The 27,316-nt window shown below is 38.2% G+C and overlaps 5 protein-coding genes across 9 annotated transcripts in view; 3 read left to right on the top strand and 2 right to left on the bottom strand.

Moving 5' to 3' along the window:
- uif (sushi, von Willebrand factor type A, EGF and pentraxin domain-containing protein uif) overlaps positions 1–2,074 on the top strand; it is a 30,573-nt gene extending 28,499 nt beyond the window's left edge. Inside the window, exons 34-37 of one of the 2 annotated variants that reach the window (XM_034325250.2) lie at positions 52–401; positions 473–675; positions 780–893; positions 1,047–2,074. In XM_034325250.2, the coding sequence (XP_034181141.2) occupies positions 52–401; positions 473–675; positions 780–893; positions 1,047–1,078 (699 nt within the window). In that variant the 3' untranslated portion in view covers positions 1,079–2,074. The remainder of the gene's footprint in view (positions 1–51; positions 402–472; positions 676–779; positions 894–1,046) is intronic. The other variant, XM_034325251.2, reaches the window with a different exon arrangement.
- The window catches only part of CDase (neutral ceramidase), a 74,737-nt gene extending 65,819 nt beyond the window's left edge, over positions 1–8,918 (bottom strand). Inside the window, exon 1 of the mRNA XM_076688297.1 lies at positions 8,902–8,918. The gene's annotated coding sequence lies outside the window, so the exon portion shown is untranslated. The remainder of the gene's footprint in view (positions 1–8,901) is intronic.
- On the bottom strand, positions 2,103–3,551 carry LOC117604801 (uncharacterized). Its single transcript, XM_034325280.2, has 3 exons — positions 2,631–3,551; positions 2,527–2,563; positions 2,103–2,463 (listed from the first exon to the last, which is right to left on the bottom strand). Exons 1-3 carry the CDS (start codon positions 2,670–2,672, stop codon positions 2,132–2,134), a joined length of 411 nt encoding a protein of 136 aa, XP_034181171.1. The 5' UTR covers positions 2,673–3,551; the 3' UTR covers positions 2,103–2,131.
- LOC117604796 (uncharacterized) lies at positions 3,814–7,698 on the top strand. The gene is made up of 5 exons (XM_034325271.2): positions 3,814–4,005; positions 5,278–5,352; positions 5,437–5,746; positions 5,837–6,297; positions 6,381–7,698. Exons 3-5 carry the CDS (start codon positions 5,524–5,526, stop codon positions 6,942–6,944), a joined length of 1,248 nt encoding a protein of 415 aa, XP_034181162.1. The 5' UTR covers positions 3,814–4,005; positions 5,278–5,352; positions 5,437–5,523; the 3' UTR covers positions 6,945–7,698.
- A 377-nt stretch (positions 8,919–9,295) lies between the features above and the next one.
- CrebA (Cyclic-AMP response element binding protein A) lies at positions 9,296–25,372 on the top strand. 4 transcript variants are annotated; one of them, XM_034325267.2, is made up of 7 exons: positions 9,296–9,700; positions 12,027–12,241; positions 23,311–23,647; positions 24,083–24,402; positions 24,541–24,816; positions 24,901–25,044; positions 25,187–25,372. In XM_034325267.2, exons 2-7 carry the CDS (start codon positions 12,176–12,178, stop codon positions 25,370–25,372), a joined length of 1,329 nt encoding a protein of 442 aa, XP_034181158.1. In that variant the 5' UTR covers positions 9,296–9,700; positions 12,027–12,175. The 4 variants fall into 4 exon arrangements, with proteins under 4 accessions (XP_034181158.1, XP_034181159.1, XP_076544413.1 ...); XM_034325268.2 differs by having other exon boundaries at positions 9,297–9,379; XM_076688298.1 differs by lacking the exon at positions 9,296–9,700 and adding an exon at positions 11,917–11,956.
- Positions 25,373–27,316: the final 1,944 nt, after the last annotated feature.

Here is a 27,316-nt window from a genome sequence, read left to right as displayed (position 1 = left end):
AACATTGCTGTATCTCTATTTTACTAAATATCCATCTTTTCATCTTATCAGACAAGCAAAACGGACTGCACGAATCCATGCGAGACGAGTGACGCAGAGATGCACTGCGACGCGAATGCATACTGCTTGTTGATACCAGAAACGAGCGACTTCAAGTGCGAGTGCAAGCCAGGATACAACGGAACCGGTACAGAGTGCACGGACGTGTGCATGGGTTACTGTGACAACGAAGGCGTATGTCTGAAGGATTCGCGAGGACAACCGTCCTGCAGATGCAGCGGAAGCTTTACTGGCAAACGATGCACAGAAAAGTCTGAATTCTTTTATATCACTGGTGGCATCGCTGGTGGAGTCATTCTAATTATCTTTGTCGTTCTACTAGTATGGATGATTTGCGTTAGGTTCGTTAACCTTAATCTTTTTAATTAGATAAAGTTACGAATAGTGGAGTAACGAATTTTTGTATCTATAGAGCTTCGCGAAAGAAGGAACCCAAGAAGATGCTTACTCCGGCGACCGATCAGAACGGTTCACAGGTGAACTTCTATTATGGTGCACCCACGCCATACGCGGAATCCATAGCACCCTCGCATCACAGCACCTACGCTCATTACTACGACGATGAAGAGGATGGCTGGGAAATGCCCAACTTCTACAACGAGACCTACATGAAAGGTAAGAGTTGGTATAAAGAAGAAAATAGATAACCAACATGAAGGAAGTGCATCCGATTGCAGAAAAATGATGTTTCACGAGTGTCCTTTTATCGCTACTTTTAGAGAGCCTGCACAATGGTAAAATGAACAGTCTTGCTCGTTCCAACGCCAGCATTTATGGAACGAAGGACGACCTTTACGACAGACTGAAGCGTCACGCGTATCCTGGCAAAAAAGGTTGGTATTTCTTTCGAACATTAATCGCACATTTTTATTTGCGATGCACAGTGACTCATGTTCTGTTCACGCCTGGCCAACGTTTATTTACGCAGAACGAATGGGTGGAAACGTCGATAAGAAGAATAATAAACGAACAATTATTTTTTTCAGACAAGAGCGACAGTGATAGCGAGGGCCAGTGACCACGAAGAGCGGTCCGCGTTCTACCAATGTAGAAATTTCAAAGAAAATAACCATCACGCCGCATCGAACAATTTTATTTATTATTCTGAAACGACGAATTGTACCCATCCGACGGTTCGCGGACGTTCGCGAAATTTCGTCGTGTTTCAACTCCCTCGGACGTGTACGAGACGAAGCGGTGCGTGTTAATCGACCACCAGACGATCGAGTCCTGGAACGACGATCTATCGATTCCACGAGATCGTTGTTTCGGCACCCAACCGGTCGATTGCACGGTAATCGATGAATAGGACGCGTATCGAGCGTCGACAAGACTTACGTGTACGAGATTGTAATTTTTTGTAATTTAATACCAACTTAGGCGTTAAGGACTCTTTATCTTCTATCGATTAACTAAAAGCCCCTCAACCCCCGAGAATTCCCGCAGGATTTAACGTGGTGCGAACGAGAGAAGGAAGCGTGTGCATGTATGTCAGTACACCGTATACATAAGCGGATTTATATTTTGTTTGTTACTATAGGTGATGTATCACACTCGCTGTAATATAATGCCGTGTGGCAAACGGTTCAACCTCGAATACCGTAAATCGAGGATCGTTTGTGAGCGTTGCCAAATATATGGTGAACCCAGTTTGAGGAAAAATCAAAATCGATCAGATCGATCGAAGAGGCAACACGAACGCCTTAGTGTCTGCTGCTCAAAAAGTTCTAGGAATTTTATTTTTTATACTTTTTACAGAGAAATATAGCTCTCTGTAATGTGCGATTAATCTTAATTGACTAATTGCAAATGAAAATACTCAGAAACAAAGACAGGAAACCGTATACTGCCCCTAATGTATATTTTATTTATCTTCGATAATGAATTTTCTCATCTCCCTTGATGTATAAATATAAATATGGAATTCTTAGGACTTTTTGAACAGTTCACAATTCAATTGAACCATTGCCTACGACGCTGTTTTCCATTTGTATTGTAAAAACTTTAACAAACGGTTGTTTTTTTTATTAATAAAATGTATTTCGATAATATACCGTGGTTTTCCTTAGCATTATTTCCTTTGATTTTTATTTTTATTTAGAACGAACGGGATCTTTGATTTCAAGACTTTCTCGTCCAATTTTAACGGGATAACCCTGTACATTTTTTCCTCGAACTGTATATTATTAGGTTCATTATTATTCAAGGTTGAAGGTAGGTGTTTCTCTGTATTCTCTACGTGGTCTCGAAAAAATTTATTCAAACGAAATACGGTGGAATGGTAGTCTTCGTTGGAAAAATCTCCAGTTTCGCTTAAATCAGATTGAATATCGTCGTTATCATCATTTTCCGAGCTCATTTCATCCGAACTGATAGAATACTCTTCATCTTCAGAATTTTTATCTATCATTTAAAAACTGATGAAAACACTGTTAAATTCGACCTGCATTTATTAATATATTTTACCTTCTGAACAATTATTCGTCATTATCTCCAACAACGACTGAAAGATTTCAACTATTCGTTAATTTCGTTGCGGTTTTGTAATTGTAATTCACCATTGTTATCACCTTAATGCGATTCGTAAGATCGGTGGAATCTGTTTTGTTCATCACGAGTTTCTGTATTTAAGATTATCCTGTTTCGTAATCTATGGATTCCTCAGACGGACTTGAATTAATTACATGGTTATCTGTTGGATAACATGTTCCTTTTTTCTTTGGTTAATTAATTAAAATGAAATATGGTTAATGGATGATGGTGGATGGAAAAGTTTGGTCGAAACAACTCATTGTTTCGATATAGATATAAATTAAAATTATGCCTTCTAATGTTTATGAATTCAACGTGTGTCCATAAATTTTATGGAAATATTAAAACATAACAAATGAAAATAAAAAACTTGTTATTTCAACACACATTTTCCCCCCGATTCAAACAAGACTTCCGGATGCGTCACTCTCATGTTGGTCCACTCGATTTCTCGTTTCCACTTTTGAAAAAAGGAATAGAAAATAGCAAACGAAAGACGTTCGGATACGAAATAAAATGACGCGCAGTTTCAAATATGTACTATCCACATTTACGATCGATTTCTATCTCTAAATACGTATATGTCACGTGCGATACACGCAACAGGGTACTGTTAACTCCATCTAGTAACCGCGTTGTATTCAGTACGAACACTATTGATGTACTCTAACGATAACATTACATTTGTAAGGCGACGGTACTCGAAAATAGACGTAATCGTGAGAAACACGATACATTATATCTTTTTGTAATTAACCCATCGTCACGTAATATCTAATTGTTCCGACGTCCTTGTAACGAGCCGAGATTTTTGCATCATGCGGCATCGTGTCACCAAACCAATTTGAACGTTTAGTGACTTTTTGTTTCTTCCGCCTCCAATGCGTTTATCGTTCGACGGCATGAAAGCTTTTATTCAATAATCAATATCTATCGTAGCATCACAATAAAATAATTTTCCTTAAGGAATGTATCTTTGAAATAAATTAAAAACGTTGAGAAACGAAAAAGAAAACGTTTATCGACTGAACGAGTACCCAAATTCCCCGTCGTGACGTGTCCAATTTTTAGCACTGCAGCTGTGCTTTGCACCGATTGGTCGACGCTGACGTTATACACGCTCTTATTCGTCGAAAGTGACGTACTCAGAGTACACTACCGTCCAATCCGTGTACAGTGTTGACAAGTACTGCGCGGTGACGCGTTTAATCCCGCACTACCGACGTTCCAGCTCGCATTCCGCGGCGAGGATTCGGTTGGGTTCGGTAGTTTCAAGAGTCAGTGATTTAGTTGCGCACGACATTGCCGGATCGTAGAACGAATATTTCTGTGAACTGGTTACAAATCACCGAATAAATCGAATTCTTTACGTTGCAGGTGGAAAGTACGACAAGATCGAACGTGTCAAGGAGGGTGAGTGAATTTTTTGAATCGACGATACGTTAAATTTCGTGTATTCATGTATACTTGGTGCTTGTCTGTTGGACTCTGTTCGTAGGTACTAGATTATATAACCATCGTTCTTCGAGTTAATTCTGTCGTTTAATCGACGTGGTTGCGAACGTTTTGATATTACACTGCGCACTGTACTACGGATCGATGAAACGTGTGCGAGTCTGTCTGTCGTAGCTACTCTTTTAGGCTATATATTTCAAACATATCATTCCAGAAACTTCCGAGTTACATTTTTTCCCCCCTTCGTTTTCTACGCAAATTCGGCAACGTTACCCGAACGAATACTCCGGTAACGTGAGCCGGTTTGCGAAAATTTCATAGTCACATGCCCAGTTGATGCTCTCCATTACGTAACAAGAGGTTAGTTAGATAGCAACGTAAAATTAACGTTTCCCGACGGTATGTACAGACTTCTTCCGCTGGTCGATAAGAAACATATCGAAAGACGAGACGGCTCGATAAAACGTAGCTGCTGCGAACATGATCGTTTTGGACGGTCGCCAGACGATATGGTACAAGCGTGTACCAGGTCTGACAATGAGTCGAGCACTGTTCGCAGCACTGTACACGTTGTCCCGTGACGTTCTCTTTCGATCACGGATACTTTTTGTATTAAAAAAAAGAACCCACCAATTGTAAATGCATGCTCCTTGTGTACGTAAATGTTCATTTTGCATGTACACGTTAACAATGTTAAAAAAAAAATCTTTGTTTACAATTCCATTAAAAATAGATATTCGTACATGTACATTTAATTATACTACTTTGTTTAAACGTTTTATTCTGTGTTTCAAAGGTGATAAGATTTTTCATTTTTTAATCAATTGTTTATCTCGTTATGATAACTAAATTACTCCAGACTATGTAAATTTTATATTTTCGATTGTACTTTATGTTTTGCTAATAAAGTTTTGATATCATTCATGATAGTATAGATAGCACTTTCTTGGGGCATGTAAAACATTATCTTTTCTGCGAAACACTAATACTGTTATCATGATAAATTAGCATTGGTCTTGTTACACAGTAATCAACTTTGATAGATGGGATTACTGATAATTTTTATCTGTATGTCTGTAATTGTTATATTAAGATATTTTTAATGTCTTTGAATGGTTCAGACCAAATAATTGTTATAACATACGAATTGTTACTAAATAAATAGAGTACATAAAAAATAGTCCTTATGAACGTTATAATTTATGTATAAATCGATTATTCTCTTTGTAGGTATCCAAAATCCCTCCTGTGTACGAACGCCCCACGGCCAGCAACATTTCATTTGAGAAAGGAGGCGTGTTTAACGTAAGTTCCCAATTAGCCAAGAGGGAAATCGTTGATCAACCAAATCGTGGCGAAAAAAAAAAATGTAAAGAGATGAAATTCTAGGTATCAAAGCCATGCAACCGTCAGCTGCGTCTGTCATTTGCTTCTCGTGGCGTGAGATCGAGGCCACTCGGGGAAGATTCATCAAAAATGGATACGACGATTCCTTTGCTGACACCGACGATGGAGTCGGAGTTGATGAAAGAACCGTGGATATTCCCGCAGCAAAAATCGAATGCAACAAAAGAAGAGGAGAAAGCAGCATCCTCCACGTGGGAGGAAAACTTTCAGGATTTAAGCGGTTGGTGCATGGAGACGTTCCCGGGCCAATGCGATTTTCATACAGGTGAATCACCTACGTTTAAACTATCAGGTGGGTATTTCAATTTTAAGTTATCCTCCAAGAGGAACGTTCAAAGAAGAGATTCTTGCTATTCATCAGAATCGAATTGAATTGTTTCAGGTACGAAATACGAGGGTAACAGTGTCTTGTCTTCTGAAGAGGGGGTATTGAAAGATTTGATAAGTGTAGCAGACGAAGATAAGTGGAGCATGAAAATGAATGCTGCTGAGACAACCGAGCACATAAACAATAATTCTCAAAGTATACAATCTCCATCAGACATAACTAGTGTTAAATACGAGAAAGAAGATAGTACCGCGGTATCAAATCCATCTAACGTGTGGTTAAAACTATCGAAAGGATCAACAGCTACTCTAAACACAAGTTCATTGAATAAACAGAATAACACTGAAGTTAGTACACCAATTCAACCGAGGTATCACATAGGAGACGTTGATGTAAATGATGCTTGTCCGACCTCGTTCGATTCCACCGATAATCAACGTGAAACATGGGACGCGCTGCGTACAGTTGAAACCACCGGGTCGGATTCATTTGATTTGTTATCATATCTTTGTGATGTGAGTTTATATGCGAGACAAACAAATTAAAGTCAATTCTCGTACCAGAACGATCATTTAATTACAATGTTTATTTGTTACAGGATGAAGTTCGTTCGTCGGAAGGAAGCGTTTCAACAGACTCGTCTTCGGTAATATCGAAACCACCATGGTCGACCGCGAAATCTATGGTAACGATTCCATACGGTAACGTGAAAGTGAAAACCGAAAGGAACGGCACGACAACCGTTCCGGAAAGCATAAATGGTCGAGCAACAGCATCAGCATCAACGATCACCTCGTCTTCTATAGAGACACCAATAACATCCCGAAGGACAGAAAAATTAAGGACACAGGTTACCAGTAGGGTAGTGGAGAAACCGTACACCAGGGTGAGACGCGAGAAAACAGGACGAAAACGTTACGTTGAAAGTGATTCGGATGAACGACCGTACGTGGTGCATTATCGTGAATCAAGAGAAAAGAACAACGAAGCTTCGAGAAAGTCACGTATGAACAAGAAAGCCAAAGAGTCTGAGATGGCGATGAAAGCTATCGAATTGGAACGAGACAACAGGATATTGAAGATGAAAGTGGAAGAACTCGAGAAACTCGTAACATCCATGCGCAGTGCGTTGTTAAGATCTGCTTTGAAAAAGGAGTTCTAAACACCGTTTCCTTTTTACGGTTTTTAAGAAACGTTTCATTACGCGTCAAACATAAGCAAATGACTTATTGAACTTTTTGTTTTTCTTCATCGTTTCTTTTTCTCCTTATTTCTTTCGAGTGTTCTACGTTTCGTCATATACGTAAAACACCATGCATTACTTTCTATATGTTTCATATCGTTACGATTAATTAATATCAACAATGATTTCAAATCTTTAACATCTTGTGTAATTAATAATTTCTTTCAATGTATAGTTTGAAAAACAAAAACAGAAAAAAAATGTTATTGGATTTTTTTTAATATAAATATGTAGCATTGTATCATTCAGAGAGAATATGTATTCGTTAAACTATTTTATGTAAATGTTTGTTGCACAATGTTTGTGTTTAAGTTTTTCAAAGATCATTTTTATTTACGAATGTTTTATAAAGTCTATATGATAGAATGTTTTATGTTATCGTTCATGTTATGAAATGAGCAAAAAAAAAAGAAAAATGAAGTATTTTTAAAGAATGGAGGAGACTGGGGAAAATTTGAAAAATTGTATCCTTTTAAGAGTTTAACGAGAATAAGATTACATAATCATATTTTGTTCAGCCTTGTATTGTACCTGATAAGAAAAGGATAAATATAGAGGTCGGAACGAGATAAATTATGAATGGAAAAGAATATAATTTTTTTACTGGCGTGGGCACAATAGCGGCATGATGTACAATTAATCTTCGAATAAAGAAAACGCTTTTTAACTTTTACCATCTAGTAGAGAAAATTATTTTTGTAGAAACTGATTGTATGAATGTAAACCTTTTAGCTTGATTATTCGATATGCTATTCCTTCAAAATTTATGGAAAAAAATCTTGTTTTCCTTGTTATAGAAAAGAGAAAAGTTTTAAAAAATGAATAAAATCGTACCACAACCAATAAATGCATTTATCTAAATTCAATGATTCCTGTGTTTACAAACGAATCATAAATTTAACGTAGTTTCTTCGTATACACTTATCAAATATTCTACCAACAATAGAACACAACTATGTTGATTTTAGTTAGTGTTAGTCATTCTAGTAAATCTCAAATATATTTTCTCTGTTTAAACAATGAAAACAAATGCACTTATCAAGAATGATTTTTGTACTTAATAGGCTCATGAAATATAACCCTCGTATAAATTATTAATTTATCAAGTAATAAATAAGCTTTTAAAATTAGTTAAAAATATTTAAGTAAGATTTATAAAAACGATACTTATTCTTTTTTTATTACGTATAAGATTACTAATGTGCATAGTATATTAATTAAAATGTAGAATATATAATATATTAAAATGAAATATATTTTTTTAGAAGTTATGCTTTATACGTAATTCATTGTTATTTTCTGATTGCTCATTTCACTTTGAACTATAGAAATACTGTATACACATGCGTTAAAAATTTATTATTAGTATTATTAAACATGCATTATAAATCCCAAAGTATGTAATTGATTTATTAATAAAAACAACAGTATCTGGGGAAAAAGTATCTTTTTCTTTACTATTCTAAGTTAAATATAAAAATAGATTTAAATATTTCAGCAATTATTTGTTCTATTTTCAAGAACTGAAAATTTAAGTGTTTTGAATAATACCGCCATTGAAAAGATCTACGTATGGCAGCCATGTTGAATTTAATACCAGCGAGGATACAACTAACTTTTTTCAACTAATATTTTAAGCATTAATTACGTATTAAACAGAATTATAACAGCATCAAGCTAACGCAATGTCCCAAAGTAATTCAAAATGTAGAATTCCAATAGTCTCAAGTTAAGTTTACACATGTTATGGCAAGATCTCGACACATGGTCAATGTTCCATTAGTCGTTGTTTGATATTAAATAGGTTCAATTCACATACCCAAGTACTTACAACGCACAAATAATGAAGATAGATCAATAAAATGAGTCTACTTACAGTAATTGCTGAAGTAGAAGAACGCAGGACAAGTCCATTGTCGATCCACAGGAAAGATCCCATGCAAGTCCATCATCCACTGTATTCCTCAAGTTGCTGCACATAAGCGTTCACTATTCATAGACACCGCGTTCGAGTACGCTTATCTACGATTGAAATATATTCGTAACAGCAGACATTACCCGGAGACGGACGCGAAAAGACTAGACGCGCGAACGCGATTTCAAACTACCGGCAGCCATCATGGAACTGAGTTACCGCGCAAGATGCGCGCGCAGCCGTCCATCGTCGCCATGCGCAGCAAGTTAGTGCGCTGGTAACAGGTGGTCTACGCTGATTGGTCAACAAACGGGAATAGGAAAGCTCCGGCGGGCAGCACGTGCAACGGATCCGTGCATTCTGCATTTACGCGGAGGCCGTGAACGTGCGTGTATCGTTTCGTGCATTTACTCGGAGAAGCCCACTTTACCGATCGAAGGTTAGATCGTCAGCCGACAAAGCTGACGAGCTTTCGAGGAGAGCTTGTTTCTGTGAGCGCGAAAACTTCCCTATTGGTGGCCCTACCCTATACGGTTCGTAGGTGCACGGGTGTTGGCTATCGATCCCTCTGTCCCGATTTCCTGCATGTTCATTGGCGCCTCGGTTGCTAACAGTGCGTCGTATGGTACAGTGCGGGCTCCGTTCGATCAGTGCTGTGGCCTTACTGTTACGCTCAAGATATTTGTGCAATTTTTCCCGTTACCACTGGGTGATTCTTTTTCGTACGGACAAGAACGCGTGTCTGACGGATTTTTTATTGGTGAGCACAGGCCGTGGGCTGTCTTCTTTCTCGAATATAACGTTATCGCGGTATATAGCGTACTGCAATCGAGTGCACGTGTACGCGCGTGCATTTAACAAGTCGGTCACATTGAGCCGGTGCTCCGTTCCATCTGGTGCATTTCGATCGCATCGAATAGATGTGTTATCAGGCGGGGAGGTGTCCCTGTTCATGATTAATGCAGAAAAGAACCGCGTCAATGCGCGTCCATAGTACTTCTGTGAAATTCATTTATCTATGATGACATAAGGGTGGGCAACCACTTGTCGCGTGTCGCGTCAGTCCATTTGTAATCATGTTTTCGATTAACCCTCGAGCGGTAGAGGCTGGATCAATCGTAATGCAGACTTACGAGGCGATCCAACGGTATTTCGATCGAAGTTACCTGTAAAAAACATATTCAATGCTGTAATATAAAATTTAGAAAATGGAAATAGTATAAAATACAGACTTAAATTTAAATTATCGCTCTCTCCGCGGGCTGCCGACCGGAGATTAACGCGTTAGCGTTTCTTTTTGAAATTATTTTAAATTTGAACGTAGCGCGCGAATTTAACAGAAGTTTCGTGAAAATATTTTTCCATATCAGAGTCATCATGGTGTACGTAGACTTTTAATACCAAGATAGTTTTAATGAGAATACCGGCTGCGTTATGTGGAAACCAAATGCGGGCGGATAGACGCGTTACATTCGGTTCGAAAGCGTTGTTTCGTGTTTTAAGGCCGGTTCACACGATCGGAACTGAATTAACATAGATAAACGTTACACGGTTTTGAAATGTTATCTCTACTAGCACCACCTGAATTTCTACAATACGTACATTAAAATATTGAACAGAATATAATTCTTTAATTTAACTTCATTACTTTTTGATTCGTATGCTTTCCTCAGTATATCCTCAATCATCGATGACGAATAACTAAGTATTCTATTGATGTTTGATCAGTCGTGGATTTAGTATCGCTTACTCGTTTGAATGTAAACACTGACTCAAGGACGGAAGTTAACTCGGAGGGCCAGATTTTTACGAACCTAATCTTGCAGGCAAGATACGAAGAGCTTATTCGGCTTACAATTTTATTTGAAAAATTTGAAAATTTGACAAAAAGTCAAGACTTGATTTAAAAATTCGCTCGTTTTATAAAACACTTCATGCACGAACAATTGGTATTCGATAAGTATATTTTTCTGACTCGAATTTCCCTTGTAATACCGGTTCTGATTGATACCGAGGATCACGTGGAATCTTCAGCGAAAGGTCGCTCTGTGCGAAAGTCGCGTTCGATTATTTTCCACGAAAGAGGTGGACTTAATGGATGAAAAGGAGAAATTAGAGTCGAAGTGACAACCTGCTGTCTGAGCCCGTCTAGACGTATACTCGTCGACGTGTTTTCAGGAAGAATAACAGATTTCGCTAATACTCACAGCTGTTGATAATTATCGGAACTGTGCAAACAGCGGGCGCAAACATTAGCCGCTAAGCTGTAACGAGACCTTTTCGTAGCTTGTCGAAAATTTCATTTTATCGACCTAAAAATTCGTCTCCTTTCGGAAGATGAACAATACTTCGTTTGCGTCAGTGATTTATGCGCGGCGTGTTGATTTAAGATTGAAATGAAATATGAATTTATTAACGATAATGATATTTTCAAACGACTTTATATTTTTACCCTGAGGCTTTGATTTGAAAATGTTCCATATATTTTTCTTTCAAAATAAAACGCGTTAACTTTATCATTTCGTTAATTGGAAATGAATTTTTTTCGAATCTCGTCCTCTTTTCAAACGTACGCTTATACTACTTTAATTCGCTTTGCAACTCGTTCGATTCTCCTTCCGCTCGCGAGAACAGCTCGCTTAATCCATAGAGACAGGTCCATTGATCTCGTTACAGCATGCAACCGGCCACGATGCAGTCGTACATCGTGTTGCAACGTGAAACAACAGGACGGTATTAAATGCCAAACTGTGCGCGCCCATAACGGAGCAAGATTTGCATTCTACCAGCTCGCATTGTCCATTTCCATTTCCCCGTATCGCGTTTCTTTCTGTCACGACAAAAGGAACTTATCTTTGGAAATTTTCAATACATAATTGTTCGTAATTAGGTACGGTCAAAGACCTTCAATAGTTTCCACTTTGAGATAACACAGCAAATTTGTATTTTAAGTACATAGCTGTTCGTACGGATACCATCGGTGACCAGCACCACAAATTAAAAGAAAAGATTTTAAGTGGGATTAATATTTAGCAAGAACAAGAAACTAAACATCGTTCCTAATAATAGCACGTTATTTTTAAAAGGTGGTGGTTGGTCTGCCGGTATCCTTGAAAAACAATGGAGGAGTGATCGTGTCTATACTCTTCTGGTATTCTTCATCCCCCATGGGCAAACAGCACGATTCATCGACTGGCAACGAAAACATTAAAAACGAACGAGCTAGCCTAGGATCATGGAATTCTACGACGTGGGAAGCAGCGACCTTAGGGAATTGTGGGAGTCTTACCTCTGTGAACCGGTGAGTATAATCTCTGTTCATTTTTACAGTTGCACCAGACACACCGGTCATATATGTACCTCGTTTCTCTCACGTGGCATGAGAGTATTCTTTAAATAAATAGAACAAGTGCACTATCGAAGGCATCGTCTATAACACTGTATTTTTGAAGATTAACCCTCGACCCAGACCTACCAAACGTGTATGATTCATAAAAGTTTCGCCACATCTATATTAGTCAGCGATTACGTTTTTCCACTGATATTTCCCTTTTCTTAACACAATCGTTGCATAATTGTTTACTAATTGCTATTTAGCGAGCCACGACGGAATTCTATTTTATCGAATATTCATCGCGTAATTTCCTTATCAATTGACCTGTCGTCCCCTTTAACGAACCTCCCTTCACGATCTCGTTCCTTCCAAGTGCAAAATCTTCGACCCGGCATATCATTCTGTGCCATCGTTAAATTGTCATTAACGCTATATTTTCATCTGGAAAGGTTAAAGTGTGCTCAACAAAATGTATCTTTTAAAATTAAAATAAAAGTCGTTCTACGTCTGTTATATTATTTTCTACGATCGTAGTCTTCAAGTCGAAACATTGTCAGTTTGTAAGTTTCAGAGTGGATAGAATAAAGATAAATAATTTCGTTTTGAACTTTGCCTCAAGTTTTTCGAAGCCTAACATCGCGAATCTCGGTTTGTTCGTGATAGAAACTGAAAGGCAATCTGTGCCTCTTGCTGACTAACGATGGCACGTCATATTTGGGGGAGGGAGTTAGTCCCCTTTTACTCAATTACGTCATCTCTTAGAGCGTATTATAGAGGCAAGCACTTTCCAGCCAGCAAAGTCGTTAAACTTAACGGTGATGCTGGTAGGAAAAGTCTATGAGGGGGTTCGTTACCCCCTTGCGAAAATCCATGTTGGATCGAAAAATTCTACACGTATAAGAAGAAAGATTAAAACAATACTCTGTATAGACTTACTTATCCCAAGAAGTAGTTAATAAGATTATTTATGATTAAGCAAGTAAGGTCATTCTTATGAGTATCAAATGTTACCTTCCGTCTTACGGTCTCCATCTTGCTCCTTATTTTACCTTGAATTTCCAGGGTTTTCAAACTAAATATTTTCACGGTATTTTTAACAAAGTACGTCTGGGTTGAACGTGCACGGTTGTTTTTAAGCTTCTCGGAGAAAATCGTTTACTTTTGGAAGAAAGAAGGAGATAGAGAATAGTTTCAACCTCCTTTTTATTTTTCAACTCGCATGTTCCTTTCCGTTTGATTAAATTTTCTATCGTTTTTTTTTTTTTTTTATCATAGGTCAACGGTTTTCATATGCTGCTTTGTTCGTCATTGTCGCCTTCCTTTTTATACTTCGCAAGTCCACGTCATACTGCTCTATGAAAGACACGATGAAACCAAGCTGAAAGCTGTGGCTAATTTATCGCCATCGTTCATGGTTATGTCCCGCAAAGGTTTCTTTTAGAAACTCGTGCTATTTAGCTAGTTGAATTCTTCCTGGAACGAGTAACAAGCGCAGTTTAATGAAAACGTACGGCTCCCTTTGAAGAAACTAAGGCGACCTTAAAGTGTAAGCTCATCGAACTCGAATCTGCAATAGAATCGATAAGACTTCATTAATGAAACTGTTCAAATTAATTGATACCCGATCCAATAGCTTATCATGTTAAAATGATCAATCGTACACAACCGTATTTAGTTTAAGATGTACATGATTGGAAATCTTGATTGGTATTAAAAAATAAAGTGTGTAAATAAACATTAATAGTCAGAATGCGAAGCCTCTCGACTGTTCAGGGTTAATTATCCTTTCCGAAGGTAATTACAATAGGTTTCTAATGTTTCGCCATAAACGTGACTCATCACCAACAAATTTAAACAATCTCTACTCGGAATTATTTGTCAGTTTTGTTAATTGTCGGTTTTGCACGGGGTCAAAGTATCGTTTCTTTCATTTTCTCCATACCAGTCTCGTTTCCTGGCATCGCTATTTTTAACGCTTAAATCGTTGTGCACTCGACGTCTGTAACGATTTGAAACGATGTGGGACGTGTATCGTGTGTACCAAATTGCAGCAAAAGTAGGGTACGACTCGCCAAGGACTCGTACCACGCGAATTGAACCAATGCTGACAACAAAATTGTTCGTTCGCCATGTTCGAGAAAATGAACGAGATGAATTTCGCGGAGAGAGAAATTGCTGAATGATCTTGCTACTAATCCGTAACACCGAGTTTCCTTTTTTTTTTTTTTATAGTTGATCTTCAATGGCTGACTTGATTGATAACGTTGTTCCAATCGATATTAATGGATGGCTATTTCTAAACGGAAAAATTGTGAGATAAGGCGATAACAGACAGTGGGAGTGGAATTGATTTTCGAATCAGCAAAGTAATAAAGTTACGAAGTAATAAAATTACCAATCATTTGTATACTTCCTGATGACGTATCAATGAAATTATAACGAACCTCTATTTTTGTATCGTGTATAGTATTCAAGTCGTACATAATTCATGTTTTGTTTTCAAACATGTTTTGTTTTATCTAAATATTCATATTCATAAACCAATTATACACTTTTTAGAACAGCCTTGATCTTTAGCTTATTTTCTGAAATAGTTCTTCCTTCATCAATTCGCTTCTAATTTATTTCCTATAATTCATTTGCATGCTTTAAGAACTCGGTAATTTTGAGTTGCAGAGTTCTAGAAATAAAAAGTTTCTGAATTTCATAATTTTAAGTTACCAAAAATTTTAGTAATTCAGTATTTGAATATTGAAACCCTACGAATTTGAAAATTTTTATTTGCAACATTTTTTCATCGTCCATCCATTGAATTATAAAATTTCAAATTCCTTCAGCTCTGTAAAATTCATTTCTCACGTCTTAGAAGCATTAAATTATCCTTCTATGTTCTAAGACATAACGGCTCACTTAAATTCCCTTCAATTTCTCCAGCTGAAATCCTTTCGAACACATTCAAAGTTTCCAATACAATCTCATCCTGAACGATACGCTATGGCAATAGAAGATCTCGCTACCAGCATTCATTCACCGGTTGTTATTTCGCACACACGGGTATGTTTCTTACGTTGGTCTCGCTTCCGTGGTCTCTGTCACGCATCAGTACAACACGTACGAACAAATTGGAAAGGATGAAGGTTGTTCGCGAGGAGTTCACCGTACCGTGGCCTTTAATGTCGAATACCTTCTTCTAGGATCTACGGATGTCGCGAAATCCACTTTTCCTCTATCAAGAAAGTCGAACTCACGTGTACTCGCGACACGTTCAATCGTGTGAACATGGAAAGCGGGAAAACTTGAAGGAACAACTCCAACCTTTACCCATTTTAAACTTGTACCATTAGGAGGTTTGATAAAATTGAAATTTTAGAATTTCAAGTCGTTTCGAATTCGATGACTCGAAGTATTGTTAGGTATCCTTTGTTTTTTCACATTGCAAACACATTGTTATTATTGTACATCGATAAAAATGCTTCCTTCGCAAAATGGTGCTATTATCGACGCGATAATTGGTCGCGAACGCTTTTGCAAGGACGCCAAGATAACTGTGCCTGCCAATGCAGATAAACTGTCGTGCCAAAACGTTCGCAATTCTTCCCAGTTTGTAAGCGAAGCAGCTGTATCATTCCTCTAATAATCAGCAAATATAATAATTAGTAAAATTATGTATTACATTGCAATTCTTAGGAATCCAGCAAATTGGAAATTCAATAACTTTGAATTTTAAAAAATGATTTCAAATTCTCAACTATAAAGTTTTCTTCATTTGGTGTTTGCAAAATTTACAAAAATCGGTAATTTTCTGTCTTATCATTCCCCAAATTTTAAACTTAATTCGTTCAATTTCTATTCAACTAGATATTCAAGCATGACGATAGATTCCATTGTCCAATCTGTCCAGGCTTTTTCTGAAACGCGTGGGTGGCGTTTGATTGAATAACGTCCCTTCGTTTCCGACGTCCATAACATTTCTCTCTGTTATATTCTTTTTTTATTTTTATCACCCATTGTGCGAGCATTATCAGAGGAAGTAGATAAAGCAATCTACGGTCGTAGACCAACTTTCACTGAATTACTTACAAGGGTGGTTTCAAATTTTACAACTTTTAAAAATATACAATTCTTTTTTTTTCCTTTCTACGTAAACATCGTCTGCAATTAATTGTTGCATCCAATTACGCGATCCTTTTAAACGTTTACGGAGCGAATCGAAAGTTTCGTTGAAAGAGCTGAATGATAAACTCTACTTTCTCGCTTTTCACTTTGACGCGAAATTACCATGGTAAATTACTAGCTGGTCGGTGTTAATTTCCCTTTAACGGATGGTACAAGGGACCGTGAGATTTCTTGCTTCTCTGAATTATTACGATTCTTTTCAGAGGATGAATCCTCTTCTTGCCAGAATTTCACAAATCTTCCTTACTTTCGTTATCAATCACTTCTTTCATAAAAAAAAAATTCATTGAAAATAAGTTATCTAATCATAATTAAAAAGAAGTTCATAAACACATGAAAACGATATCATTAATTATCATCTACCGTACTTTCATTAAATACATTCTTGCAGTCAATGATCAAAGTGTTTGAATGTTGAAAAGCTTGATCGAAAATCACGTCGATAGGCATTAATCGCGGTGAAATCACGTCCAGTATGATAATTTGCATAAACGTCTTGCTGTTTTTGCGAGAACACCGGCTAATCTGACGAGGAAAAAAGGAAATAAATTACATCATACTACGAATTTAAGAATAACTACAGTGTCATGGAATCTCACCGCTGATATTTTTAGACTAGTTTCAAGCCGGACGTACACACGATTCTATGAAATATCCACAACCTTTGATTTCCCTAATCAAAGAGACACAAGTGATATAATCAAATATAGCCAGCCACCGAAATTGTACAGCTGAAAATTTTTATAACTCGATACTTTAACACCAAATACACAGAGGATGACTCAACTATTTCTCCAATCTGTAATTAAAGATACACGAGTGATGTAATCAAAGAAGATGGATATTTTTTCAACAACTTTTTAACATCATCTCTAATTACTATCGTGTTGATAAAATAGAACAGTTTCGACCGTGTGTTTGTTCCAAACAGGGGCGTGTTTATCGTGCAAAAAAGAAGAAGAAACGAGCAATGAATGGTGCAGGTATACAACCAAGATAAAGTATGTAGGTCCACTGTAAAATTACACGTCGGTGTATTGTATACGTATTCACATGCTCGTTGATAACAGACTTATCGGCCGTGGCTTTACATCGAGCCAGCTCGCTTTTCCATTTTCCTTTCGATTAATTCTTACTCAAGCCTGTTGGCCTTTCCGTCGTCGTTGACACATGGGGACGTTTGCAATTTCGAGCATTTTTTGATCGATCGTTTCGGATCGACGGATTAGAAATCACGAGGTGAAGTTTAAGCGGTCGCGAGATAACTTTTCAGCCGATGGCGTCGGAAAGTTTTCATAGACTAAATTATAATTGCATCGCGATGATAGAAACGCTTATTACTCTAGGTACAATCATTATTCAGTTCGCGCGCGTTGTGCGAAATAACTTTTTAAAATTCATTACCCGTTATCTACGGAACGGCAGACACGGAATGCGTTTCCAGATAATTTTTACAATGTGTAGTTTATACTTATCACCTGTGTCGTGTTCGAACATAAATAACTACCCTTGATTCTTTTTTCCTTTTTATGACATTATTATCGCGTTGACAGCCAGCAATGTATTTGCAACGAAATGCATAGATTCTTGGTGTATTACGTAAGATCCGCTCGATTAACGCTTAAGGGTCGAACCTTGTTGCTTGATATCATTATTCCGAGAATTATGATTTTTATCAATTCAACGATGATAAGCAATTGCGCGAACGTGTACGTTATCGCGATGTGTTACGAGTGCTTTATAATAATACCTGAATTCGTACCGAAACACGTAGTATTGTTCCTAGATCGATTTAATAGTGTGTTTCAAGGTGTTCTGTATTATTGAAAAAACGAACGATATCGTAGTGTAGATAAGCAGAATTTCAAGATACACTTTTTAATCATTGATACTGTGCCTGCCTAATTGTATACTCTTCGATAAAAACATTTTTAAATTACTTTGCTTTCTAATATTAACTCCGTTTCGTGTTTTTCAATACCAAGAATAATACATTCGAGGTATTGCCTCGTTTTATCGTGCACGTGGTCCGTTTTGTGAGACACGTGTGTTTGGATAATAGTCATTATCATTAGATGCGAAATGTTTCAATTAATCGAAAACCACCTGCGTCGTGTTTATCATGCTCAATTGAATTTTAGCCGAAGAGTATCTTGAAAATATCCGTTATCGATCACACAACCAGTTAGTTATTTACAATTTTAGCTTCGAGGAATATTTTTATAAATACATATTTTATTGTTACCGAATAATTAATGAAAGGAACTGTTCGAGAACTGTCTGTTACTATCAGTTGGATCAACAATGTTCACGTGAACGGAAGTTGATGGTATTCTAATAATCCGTTCACAGAGAAGCACATTTATAAAACCGTGTCGTGTTTCCTCCGATATAACCGGCACGAAACAATGTTTCGTTCTATGGAATAAATTCAGTCGGCTGAAAACGTGAAAATAGAACGCGATAGTAGACGAAAACGATCGTTACCGTGCTCGACAGCTGGAAACGAGAAAATGAGAACGAAATCTATTATTACCGAATAAAAAGATAAACAGAGAATATTTCAAAATCTTTCGACACCATTTGTCTTTGTTAAACAAACCTTTAGACCCGAATAATTTCTAAAATTTCAAATAACAAATCTCTAACTAGTCTCTAACAGGTTCGTTGATTGTAAAATGATGAAGGACAATTTTAATTTCTTTCGATTTCAAGAATCTACGATTTTCAGGGCATGTATAGAACCTTGTTGAGACACCCTGTATATACGTGAGAACTCGACGAAGAATTCCAGAGGGCGAGCAAGTGAAACGAGCTGGAGCGATCGACCTGTTCCTTAAGTCGACTAGGATTCTTTTTGGACATCTAGCTACCTGCCCTTTAGAATCTTTTCGTAGAAAAACGTTAACTTGCCCTGGGAACAGGACCCTTAGGTATAAATATTTTCTTCCTCAATGGGAGTAGTTTCTCGAAGCAGGAATTAATGATTATAAATGAAAATTTGTGTTAATAAACACAAATTGAAGCTATCAAATTCATGATACTTGCCAAGTCTATAAACCAAAGCAACACCCCCATTAATCCTCGGCAAAAATTCCAAGTAACATAAACAAACGCTAGAAAATAGCAGTAAAAAGTCGTAGGATTCCAAGTCCGTCGAGTTCTTTGAACTAAAAACGCGAGACGTTAGCGTAAACAAGCATCGAGGCACCATGATGAAGCGTACTTCCGGTATTTCAAGCACAACCAGGCCGGATATTCTCTCTATCTATTTTCCCTTATTTCTGGTCGTTACAAGATTTCCAAGAGTTTCTCGACTTTCCTGAGACACTTGTCAGCCGGAGGAGTACCTGTTTAGGAAGGGATCAGGTTTTGAAACGAGTCGTATAACCGTGTCGGTAAAGATCTGTCCTCCTCTTCGTCTTCGTAGATCGTAGAAGAGCCCGTTTAATGTAGAGGGGATTAGTGACGGGACGGTTTCGATGGGACTCGAGGACGTTCACCTTTTTTCGTGACTTCATCGAGGCTGGTACACGCTGGTAAAAGTGACTTCTGCCAGCTAGAATCCCATAGACATGGCTTGCTGGCTATCTGTATTATTGCCCGTAGGAATCTTATGGCAGTCCAGTGGAAAATTTTTCAACTGAATCCTGTTTTGGGAATAGTTATGATTTTACGTTCTGAGAACTGGAGAACGTTTTCACTTCTTAAATCCAAAAATTTTGGTTATTTTAGGATTCTCGATGCTCGAAGGTAAATTCTGGGAATTTGGTAATTTTGAATTGAAAAAATTTTGGAAATTTCAAGGTTTTCGATGCTCTGGAGTAAATTCTAAGAATTTGGTAATTTTGAATTTGAAAATTGAATTAATGAACTTATAAATCTTAGACATTGGAATTCCCGTTTGTCGAGAGGCGAAAGAAGATGAAGAATTTATGTAACGAAGGAACGCTTGATCGTGTAGCCTCGCGCAATGTGTTTTCCTTCGAACGACCAGTGTTTTTCTCCCGGTAATGAACGAACATTAGTCAGGTTCAACAATCAGTCTCGTAATCGTTTAATAACAAATCGCTTTATCGTATCAGACTGCATAATCTCTCGCCTGCGAATGGATTTACGATCATAAATTTCACGAGTCTAAAAAGGAAGTTCAACATAGCGATGAATCAGAAAATTCCCAGCATTAGAAAATATTGTTTTACTTATATTTCAGCTCGATTTCTTCTATGCCAGAAGGGTTAATTTTGTTCAATGGCCGTGACTCGATTTCTCTACACGCTCGACGCATTCAAGTTTAATGGCGAACTGGCTGTAAGGTCAGTCAGGCTAAATTCTCGGCATAACAGCTGAAATGTTTTCCTGTTTTCCAATATTCGGTGATTTCTACAGAATTCACAGGTTACGGAAACTTTGGACGCGTTTTATTTTTATTTTCAACGGCGTCGAAGGATTCCACGCTTCGAAGAGGAAGAAAGAATCTTCGTAACTGTGATTCCCTTACGTAATTAACAGAGAAAAGCTATCTTAGATCTCAACCTTTTCTTTCCGATAATTAATGTTCTCTCAATGAACTCGAGTACCGTTTACGTGTTTGATCGAATGAAAAATCGTCTAATCGACGATGAAGCTAACATTTTTATTCGATTCTCTCGTAATAGTAAAGAAGTTTGTGCAACCTAGGCGAGAACGATTGAAGAAAGGATTAAACCGCGAAAGAAAAATGGTTTGTCGCAACGTCGAACCGGAAATTGTCGGTTAGTAACCATAGATTGCTAGGATTTCGCGAAGGCACTGACATGAACCGGCTGAACAAGCGAAATAACTGTCGGAGAAAATTGCTGAGCCACGATACTGTCGATCCTTCCCCTATGACTCCTCGGCAAATTAATATCGATGGTGAAATCGCAATCGAACCAACAATTACTTTCTCGAGACGTGCGCCATCGCATTTCCATCAACTTACACAACAGCTATTCAGAAAATGTAGCGTTGGAATTATATCGATATCCTATCGAAAGAGAATATGGAAATTCCTTAGCGAGTGGAAGCGCCCTTATATCGCAGGACGAAGAGGAAAATGACCCGTTACCGGCTGGCTTCCGCCGGAAACGAGACGTGGAAGGCGTTAGATAAGTGGCGATGCTGCGACTGAAGCATAACGGAAAGGCAGAGGGATGGAAAGGCGAATAAGAAGATAGGGAGAAAAAGGAAGAGCCATGTCGCGACCTTGGATTCGAGTTCCGCATTGCTGAAGCGCAACAGATCCTGCGGATCCAGTCGTTGAACGCTTTGCAACCGGTTGTACCCTAGTCATTTTCTTATTTTTCAAAACTGACAAACATATTTTCTTCGTTTGCCTTGTTATTTATATGATTTCACATCCATCATACAGCAAGATTTCTATATAACTTAACTCTAGGATCTGGAGCTTAGATCCTTGCAACAGGAATCTGTTAAAATGTATGACTCGGTTCGTTGAATTGTTCAAACAAACGATTCTCTTTCTTCCTTACCGTCCTTTTGTCTTTTTGAATAAAACCGTTCGTACTCGAGGAACAAAGGGAGGGAAAAATTGTCGCGACGCTTGAAACAGTAGTCTCAGGTTGTTGGTTGCTAATTGTCTAGGGCAGAATAATCGTGTTGCCTCTGGAAAATCACTGGCTTTGTTCTCTCCGTTAGAGAGACGAGCCATAACGAGGAGGGGAAAGAACGAAATGCGACGCGACGCGACTGAAATAGCTGATGAAGATACGGACTGGATGATTGTATAGAGTTCTGGTAGCAAAGTCAGGATTGTATTTGAAAAAGAAAAAAAAAAAGAATACTTTCTAGTCCGGAGGCATATCGTTAGTTGGGATTTATCGACCTCGTTGATGTAATACGTAGCAGAGGTTCTCAACACGTTTCAGTAACATTAACTTAAATAGGACAGATGATTAAAGGCGTTCTTAGATTTCAAAGATGAAAGATGGTTTGCTCTTTCATCAAAGAAGAAGAAAAAGAAGACTTTTTCCTTGACCTTTGTTGCAAATTCCACATTACTTAATCATCTACATAATCCTTTAAAAAGAAAATACTTGAAATGGACTTTGAACGGTTCAAAGTTCCAAAGATGATTTATTATAGACTAATAACAATAAAAATGGAGATACCATTAAAAGAACCTTGTATCTCTCTAAATAAGCCTAAATGTCATTTTCAAAATAAAATTGAAGAAAATTTAACGAAAGTGATAAAGATCGAGCTGGACGAAAATCAGGGATCATAAGGAAGGAAGAATCTGGTACCTCGACCTTGAGTCCTCGAGTTCCGCATTGCTCGGGCTTAAAGGGTGTCGTGCGGGAAGGGCGAGAAGGATCATTGGCTCTGCTGGAAGAAGGGCGAGCTGTCGTCGCGAGTCGCGCGCTGCCAGCACGACCTTCAACTTGACCGCTCGACGAGCGCCCTTCTCCTCGAGTCAGAGCCGTGACCGCTTCGGGATACGTACGCGTACAGTTTTAGACGCTCAGGGTCCTTGACACCTTCGCTCGAGACAACTGGTAGCCATTGACAACCTCGAACGTTATTCCCCTGTCCATTGATTAGCGCTGTTCGTCTGTTTATGCCTATTTATGCCCATGTGCCTCTATTTGTGAATATACCTATGCCTATTACCTATGCCTAGCAACCAAGAGAGCGTGAACGAGAAGAAACCTTTCTAACGGCAAACGGGAGAGCACGGTGTCGTGGTTTCTATGGGGTGGTTGCTTATTCTTGGCAGTAAAATATGGTACCCTAAAAATGTGGATACCAATCTGAAAAAAATGAAAGAATATTTTATAAAATGAACAGTGAATATTGGTTTTCCTTTTTTTTTATAGGGCCTCGGTCAGGACATTTTACTGGTGGCCAAGGAAGAAGAATGGGGTAATGGATTGAGCGTAAGAGACAAGTCCTCTCTAGGAGTGGTGTTGAGGGACCGTTTGATGACGGACGCCGCCCTCGGAGGTCCACGACCGATTAAATCGGAACACAATTACAGCCTGTTGGCTTCCAGCCCTCCGCCAAGCCCCGCGACACCCGGTGCCAACCCTCACACCCCTAACTCCGGATCGTCAGCCGATAGGGTTGGCGCGTCCCTCTCGAGTACCACTTCCTCTATCGATTCGAGCAATTTGGATCACCATAAATCGTTGGACATTCGTAGCAGAATCGACGGTAAGCGAAATAATTTTCAATAAGGATTCTTGTTCTCGATGTACCTTAGGTGAACTTTGAAATACGACTACTCTGACTATGATAGAATGATGGTGATGCACGATGAAGTCGGATCCTTGAAAGGTTACAGCTTCGCAGAATCTCTAATAAGGAAAGTATGATATTACAAGATAGGCGGACGGTCGATAATAGCGATGATCTGAGAGAAATGCAGACGGAATATGTCGCTGGTTTGATTTATAGATATGGATCCATTAACTGCTTAAGACGACACCGTTTCGATCGCCGTGATATATCAGAAGCGTATAATGATTGGATCTGATTACTGTCCTTAGTGTTACAAGTACCGTGCCTCTCAAGGATTCTTTCCATCGACGCAATCCATCAACAGCATTTATTTTTAGAAATGAATCGAAAAGAATCTTTCTTTCTTAGACATGGAGGAGGAGTGTTTCCCGGCAATATCGATGAACACCGCATCGGGACGCGGTGAACTCTCGTCCTCGACGTCGTCCTCGTCTACCTCAACAATTATTCTAAAGAGAAGCAACAGTCTAGTACCTGAAGAGATGGAGTGCACCGAGATCAAAGGAGAACCGATCAGCGCACCCAATAGTCCATCGGAATCTTGTCAAACGACGATAGTCGAGGACAAAGGCACGATAACAATGATGTTCCCTCAAAGTCTACATTTTTCCAAAAACCAGCTGGCACAGACCAGCGACAGCGAAGAAGATGACGAGGAATATTATCAGGTAGATTTCTGTTTATGGTACTTCGACTTATCTCGATTGCACGGTAGAAAAGTAATTAATCCATTAGCACACTTAGGTGGTCTTATTGAGGATATCTGATAATTTTATTACCAAACATGAAAATTTCTATTTTTAAAGAGCATGGAAGTGGAAGAGTACAACGAAGCGAGCTGCGACGAAAAGCCAGGGAATTTGCACGCTTCCAGACAAGGTCTACCGCCAACACCGCCCAGCAGTGCAAGCTCCGACAGCGAGGGCACCGCTTCCGCTTCCTGCTCGCCGGAACGACGCGACTCTCAGAGCTCCGCGCACGCACAGAATCTCAGGGGTTTGCTCACGCCCAGGCTGTACGTGACGAACGGTACACACACAACCAGACAGCCCATACACACACCCTTGATTTCCTGTCAGCCGGTGAGCATAAACGAAAGAAGATGACGCTAGTTTCGCGGGATCATTGAATTATGCACGTAACATCGGATGCAATTGATTTTATAGAAAGGATCTACCGGAGTCCTAACGTTGACCGAGGAAGAAAAGAGGACGTTGATCGCGGAAGGTTATCCAGTACCTACGAAATTGCCGTTAACCAAACAGGAAGAGAAGTCTCTGAAGAAGGTTCGCAGGAAAATCAAGAACAAGGTGGATATTTTTGTTTTCGAATCCCTAATTGAGATATTTTAATTATCAACCCCGAGGGACTCGATAAGGGTATCGGGTCGATCGATAATATACTCGAGGACAGCACGAAATTCGACGCACGATCGTTCGATTCTTGTTACAGATATCAGCGCAGGAATCGCGACGGAAGAAGAAGGAATACATGGACGGCCTAGAAAGAAGGGTTACCATGTTGACCAACGAGAATTCCTCGTACAGGGACCGACTAACCGCCCTCGAGGACACGAATCGCGAGTTGCTGAAGGAACTACAACGTCTACAAGCTTTGCTTCAAATGCAGAACTCTTAGATCTCCTATTTTTCCCTCGTAAACTTCGAGCCAAACGATAAAATGCCAACGATATCAATCGAAATTCGATGTCGAGACATCGATGTGGTCCAAAGGTTTCTTAGAGAAAGAGATAAATATAATTGAGGATAGTTTGATCAAGACTGGAGGCTAAAAGAGTCTCTGACCTCCTCGTTCGTAATACGGTGTTCCTGATCGTCGAAATTAGAACTGTTCTTTTCCCTCGATACTGTTTTATCGAACAGATTCGACGTCCTGTAGCTCGTCTAATTACAGGCGAGTTACTTATTTTCCAGGGAACAGTGCAATTCCTTTACATTCCTGTAAAGTCTTCCTCGCGTAGAGAAAATGGATCGTGTAAGTATTTTAAAGGCTCGATCTTTGCCTATGAATCGACGTCGTCTTCCCAGAGGAATCGATGAAGGTTTTTTAGTACCGGGAGTGCCTTGATTCGATGCTTCTTTCCTTGTGAATAACCATTAGAATATTTTTTTCTTTCCCTCTTTTAATATTTTTTACTTTCTATTTTTGAATGCTTAAGGAAGATCGTGACAGACGTCATTTAGGAAGTCTGTAACGCAATTTAGAAGAATTTTTTAATATGAAAAATTGGGGTCATCGATGAAACAAATCAAGAAAATCCTAAATATTAATTTTGTAAAGTAGCAAATTGAAAAATGAAATCTTTTTCTACCGTAACATACAATGCATTAATTTTGAAATATTTAATAAGAAATCAGATTCTTAGCGTTTTTATTTCAATATAAAATAGCAGATATCGCCATTGAGTAGAACTATTGATGACCTACCAATCAACAAACTGTATTAGCATACATTATTATTAATTAAACGAAGATCGAATTCTTGTTCCCTCTTTTATATGCTTACGATTATTCGCCACGAAGTTCGATAAACGAGGTAAATTAATCATCATCGATCGCTAAAGTATTTAACAAGATTGAACTGAACGTTAAAGGTCTGCATTGTTGATGTTTAATCCTTCGATTTTCGTCCAAGATCGATCGTGAATTCTAGGAGTATTACACGATTGATCGTGATCGATAGAGAAATATTACTACGTTTAGAAAATGATTAGAATATAATTAATTCGTGACGAAAATAGATTTGTACATTGTATTTGTGAAACGAATATCGTTTGTCGAGCCACCTTTCGTTACTGTATAAGCTCGTTCCATTAGAATTTTAAGGATAATGCAATTGATCTTCTTCGAATAATAAATGAAATGAAACTTTTCATATTTTATTCTATAAAGAGTATCGATTCGATCAACGGCTTAATTATTGCGAAAAATCGTCTAATTTAATTTAAGTTATACAACGAGATGATTACGAATCTTTATGCAATTATATTGGAATTTACTAAACATATACTGTCTAGAATAAAATAAAACATTGAGAATACCGGAAGTAAACTGATTGTTTAAGTAAAGTTAACTAATTTATATATTTGCATAAATATCCGTGGTCTAATTGGGAGAATCATTTCGATGCATCGAATGCCATGCAAGGAAGACAGAAATTTTCTAACATATTCTTTGGGAAAGAAACAACTACGCAACGGATAAAGGATCACTCCAAGTATTTTTGGAAACGAACCAGCGTTTTCCGTATATTTTCCTTTGCTATTTAAAGCTCGAAGCTGAATCTCTGCGACGTAAAAGCGCTTTTACACGAAATTCGTTAAATGTTCGTGTTATGAAGCTCACTCTTCATCTTCATCCATAAAATTCAAATCAAATTTTCGATTCTACATTTACCTTGCATGGCACGAAACTGATCAAACCAGATCCTTTGTTCCACGAAATCGTTAAAAGTTAAGGTGCTGTTGATAGTTTGTTTAACAGAAATAAAAAATGAAAAAAATCATAGGGACCAGTTCGTGTTGTACTGTGTACCATGAAAAATCGTGTTCGAAAATCTTTT

Source organism: Osmia lignaria, chromosome 5, assembly GCF_051020975.1.
Source record: "Osmia lignaria lignaria isolate PbOS001 chromosome 5, iyOsmLign1, whole genome shotgun sequence".
Taxonomy (NCBI): domain Eukaryota; kingdom Metazoa; phylum Arthropoda; class Insecta; order Hymenoptera; family Megachilidae; genus Osmia; species Osmia lignaria.
Note: the sequence above shows the minus strand (reverse complement) of the source record. Positions and strands in the feature narration are given on the sequence as shown.

Excerpts from the sequence above, each read along its gene's own strand:
- LOC117604801 (XM_034325280.2), bottom strand. The coding sequence starts at position 2,672 with ATGAACAAAACAGATTCCACCGATCTTACGAATCGCATTAAG. Across the intron at positions 2,564-2,630 it reads ATCTTACGAATCGCATTAAG|TCGTTGTTGGAGATAATGAC; the intron begins GTGATAACAATG and ends GAAATCTTTCAG. Across the intron at positions 2,464-2,526 it reads GACGAATAATTGTTCAGAAG|ATAAAAATTCTGAAGATGAA; the intron begins GTAAAATATATT and ends TTTAAATGATAG.
- LOC117604796 (XM_034325271.2), top strand. The coding sequence starts at position 5,524 with ATGGATACGACGATTCCTTTGCTGACACCGACGATGGAGTCGGAGTTG. Across the intron at positions 5,747-5,836 it reads ACCTACGTTTAAACTATCAG|GTACGAAATACGAGGGTAAC; the intron begins GTGGGTATTTCA and ends GAATTGTTTCAG. Across the intron at positions 6,298-6,380 it reads TGTTATCATATCTTTGTGAT|GATGAAGTTCGTTCGTCGGA; the intron begins GTGAGTTTATAT and ends TATTTGTTACAG.
- CrebA (XM_034325267.2), top strand. The coding sequence starts at position 12,176 with ATGGAATTCTACGACGTGGGAAGCAGCGACCTTAGGGAATTGTGGGAG. Across the intron at positions 23,648-24,082 it reads CATTCGTAGCAGAATCGACG|ACATGGAGGAGGAGTGTTTC; the intron begins GTAAGCGAAATA and ends TTTCTTTCTTAG. Across the intron at positions 25,045-25,186 it reads GCAGGAAAATCAAGAACAAG|ATATCAGCGCAGGAATCGCG; the intron begins GTGGATATTTTT and ends TTCTTGTTACAG.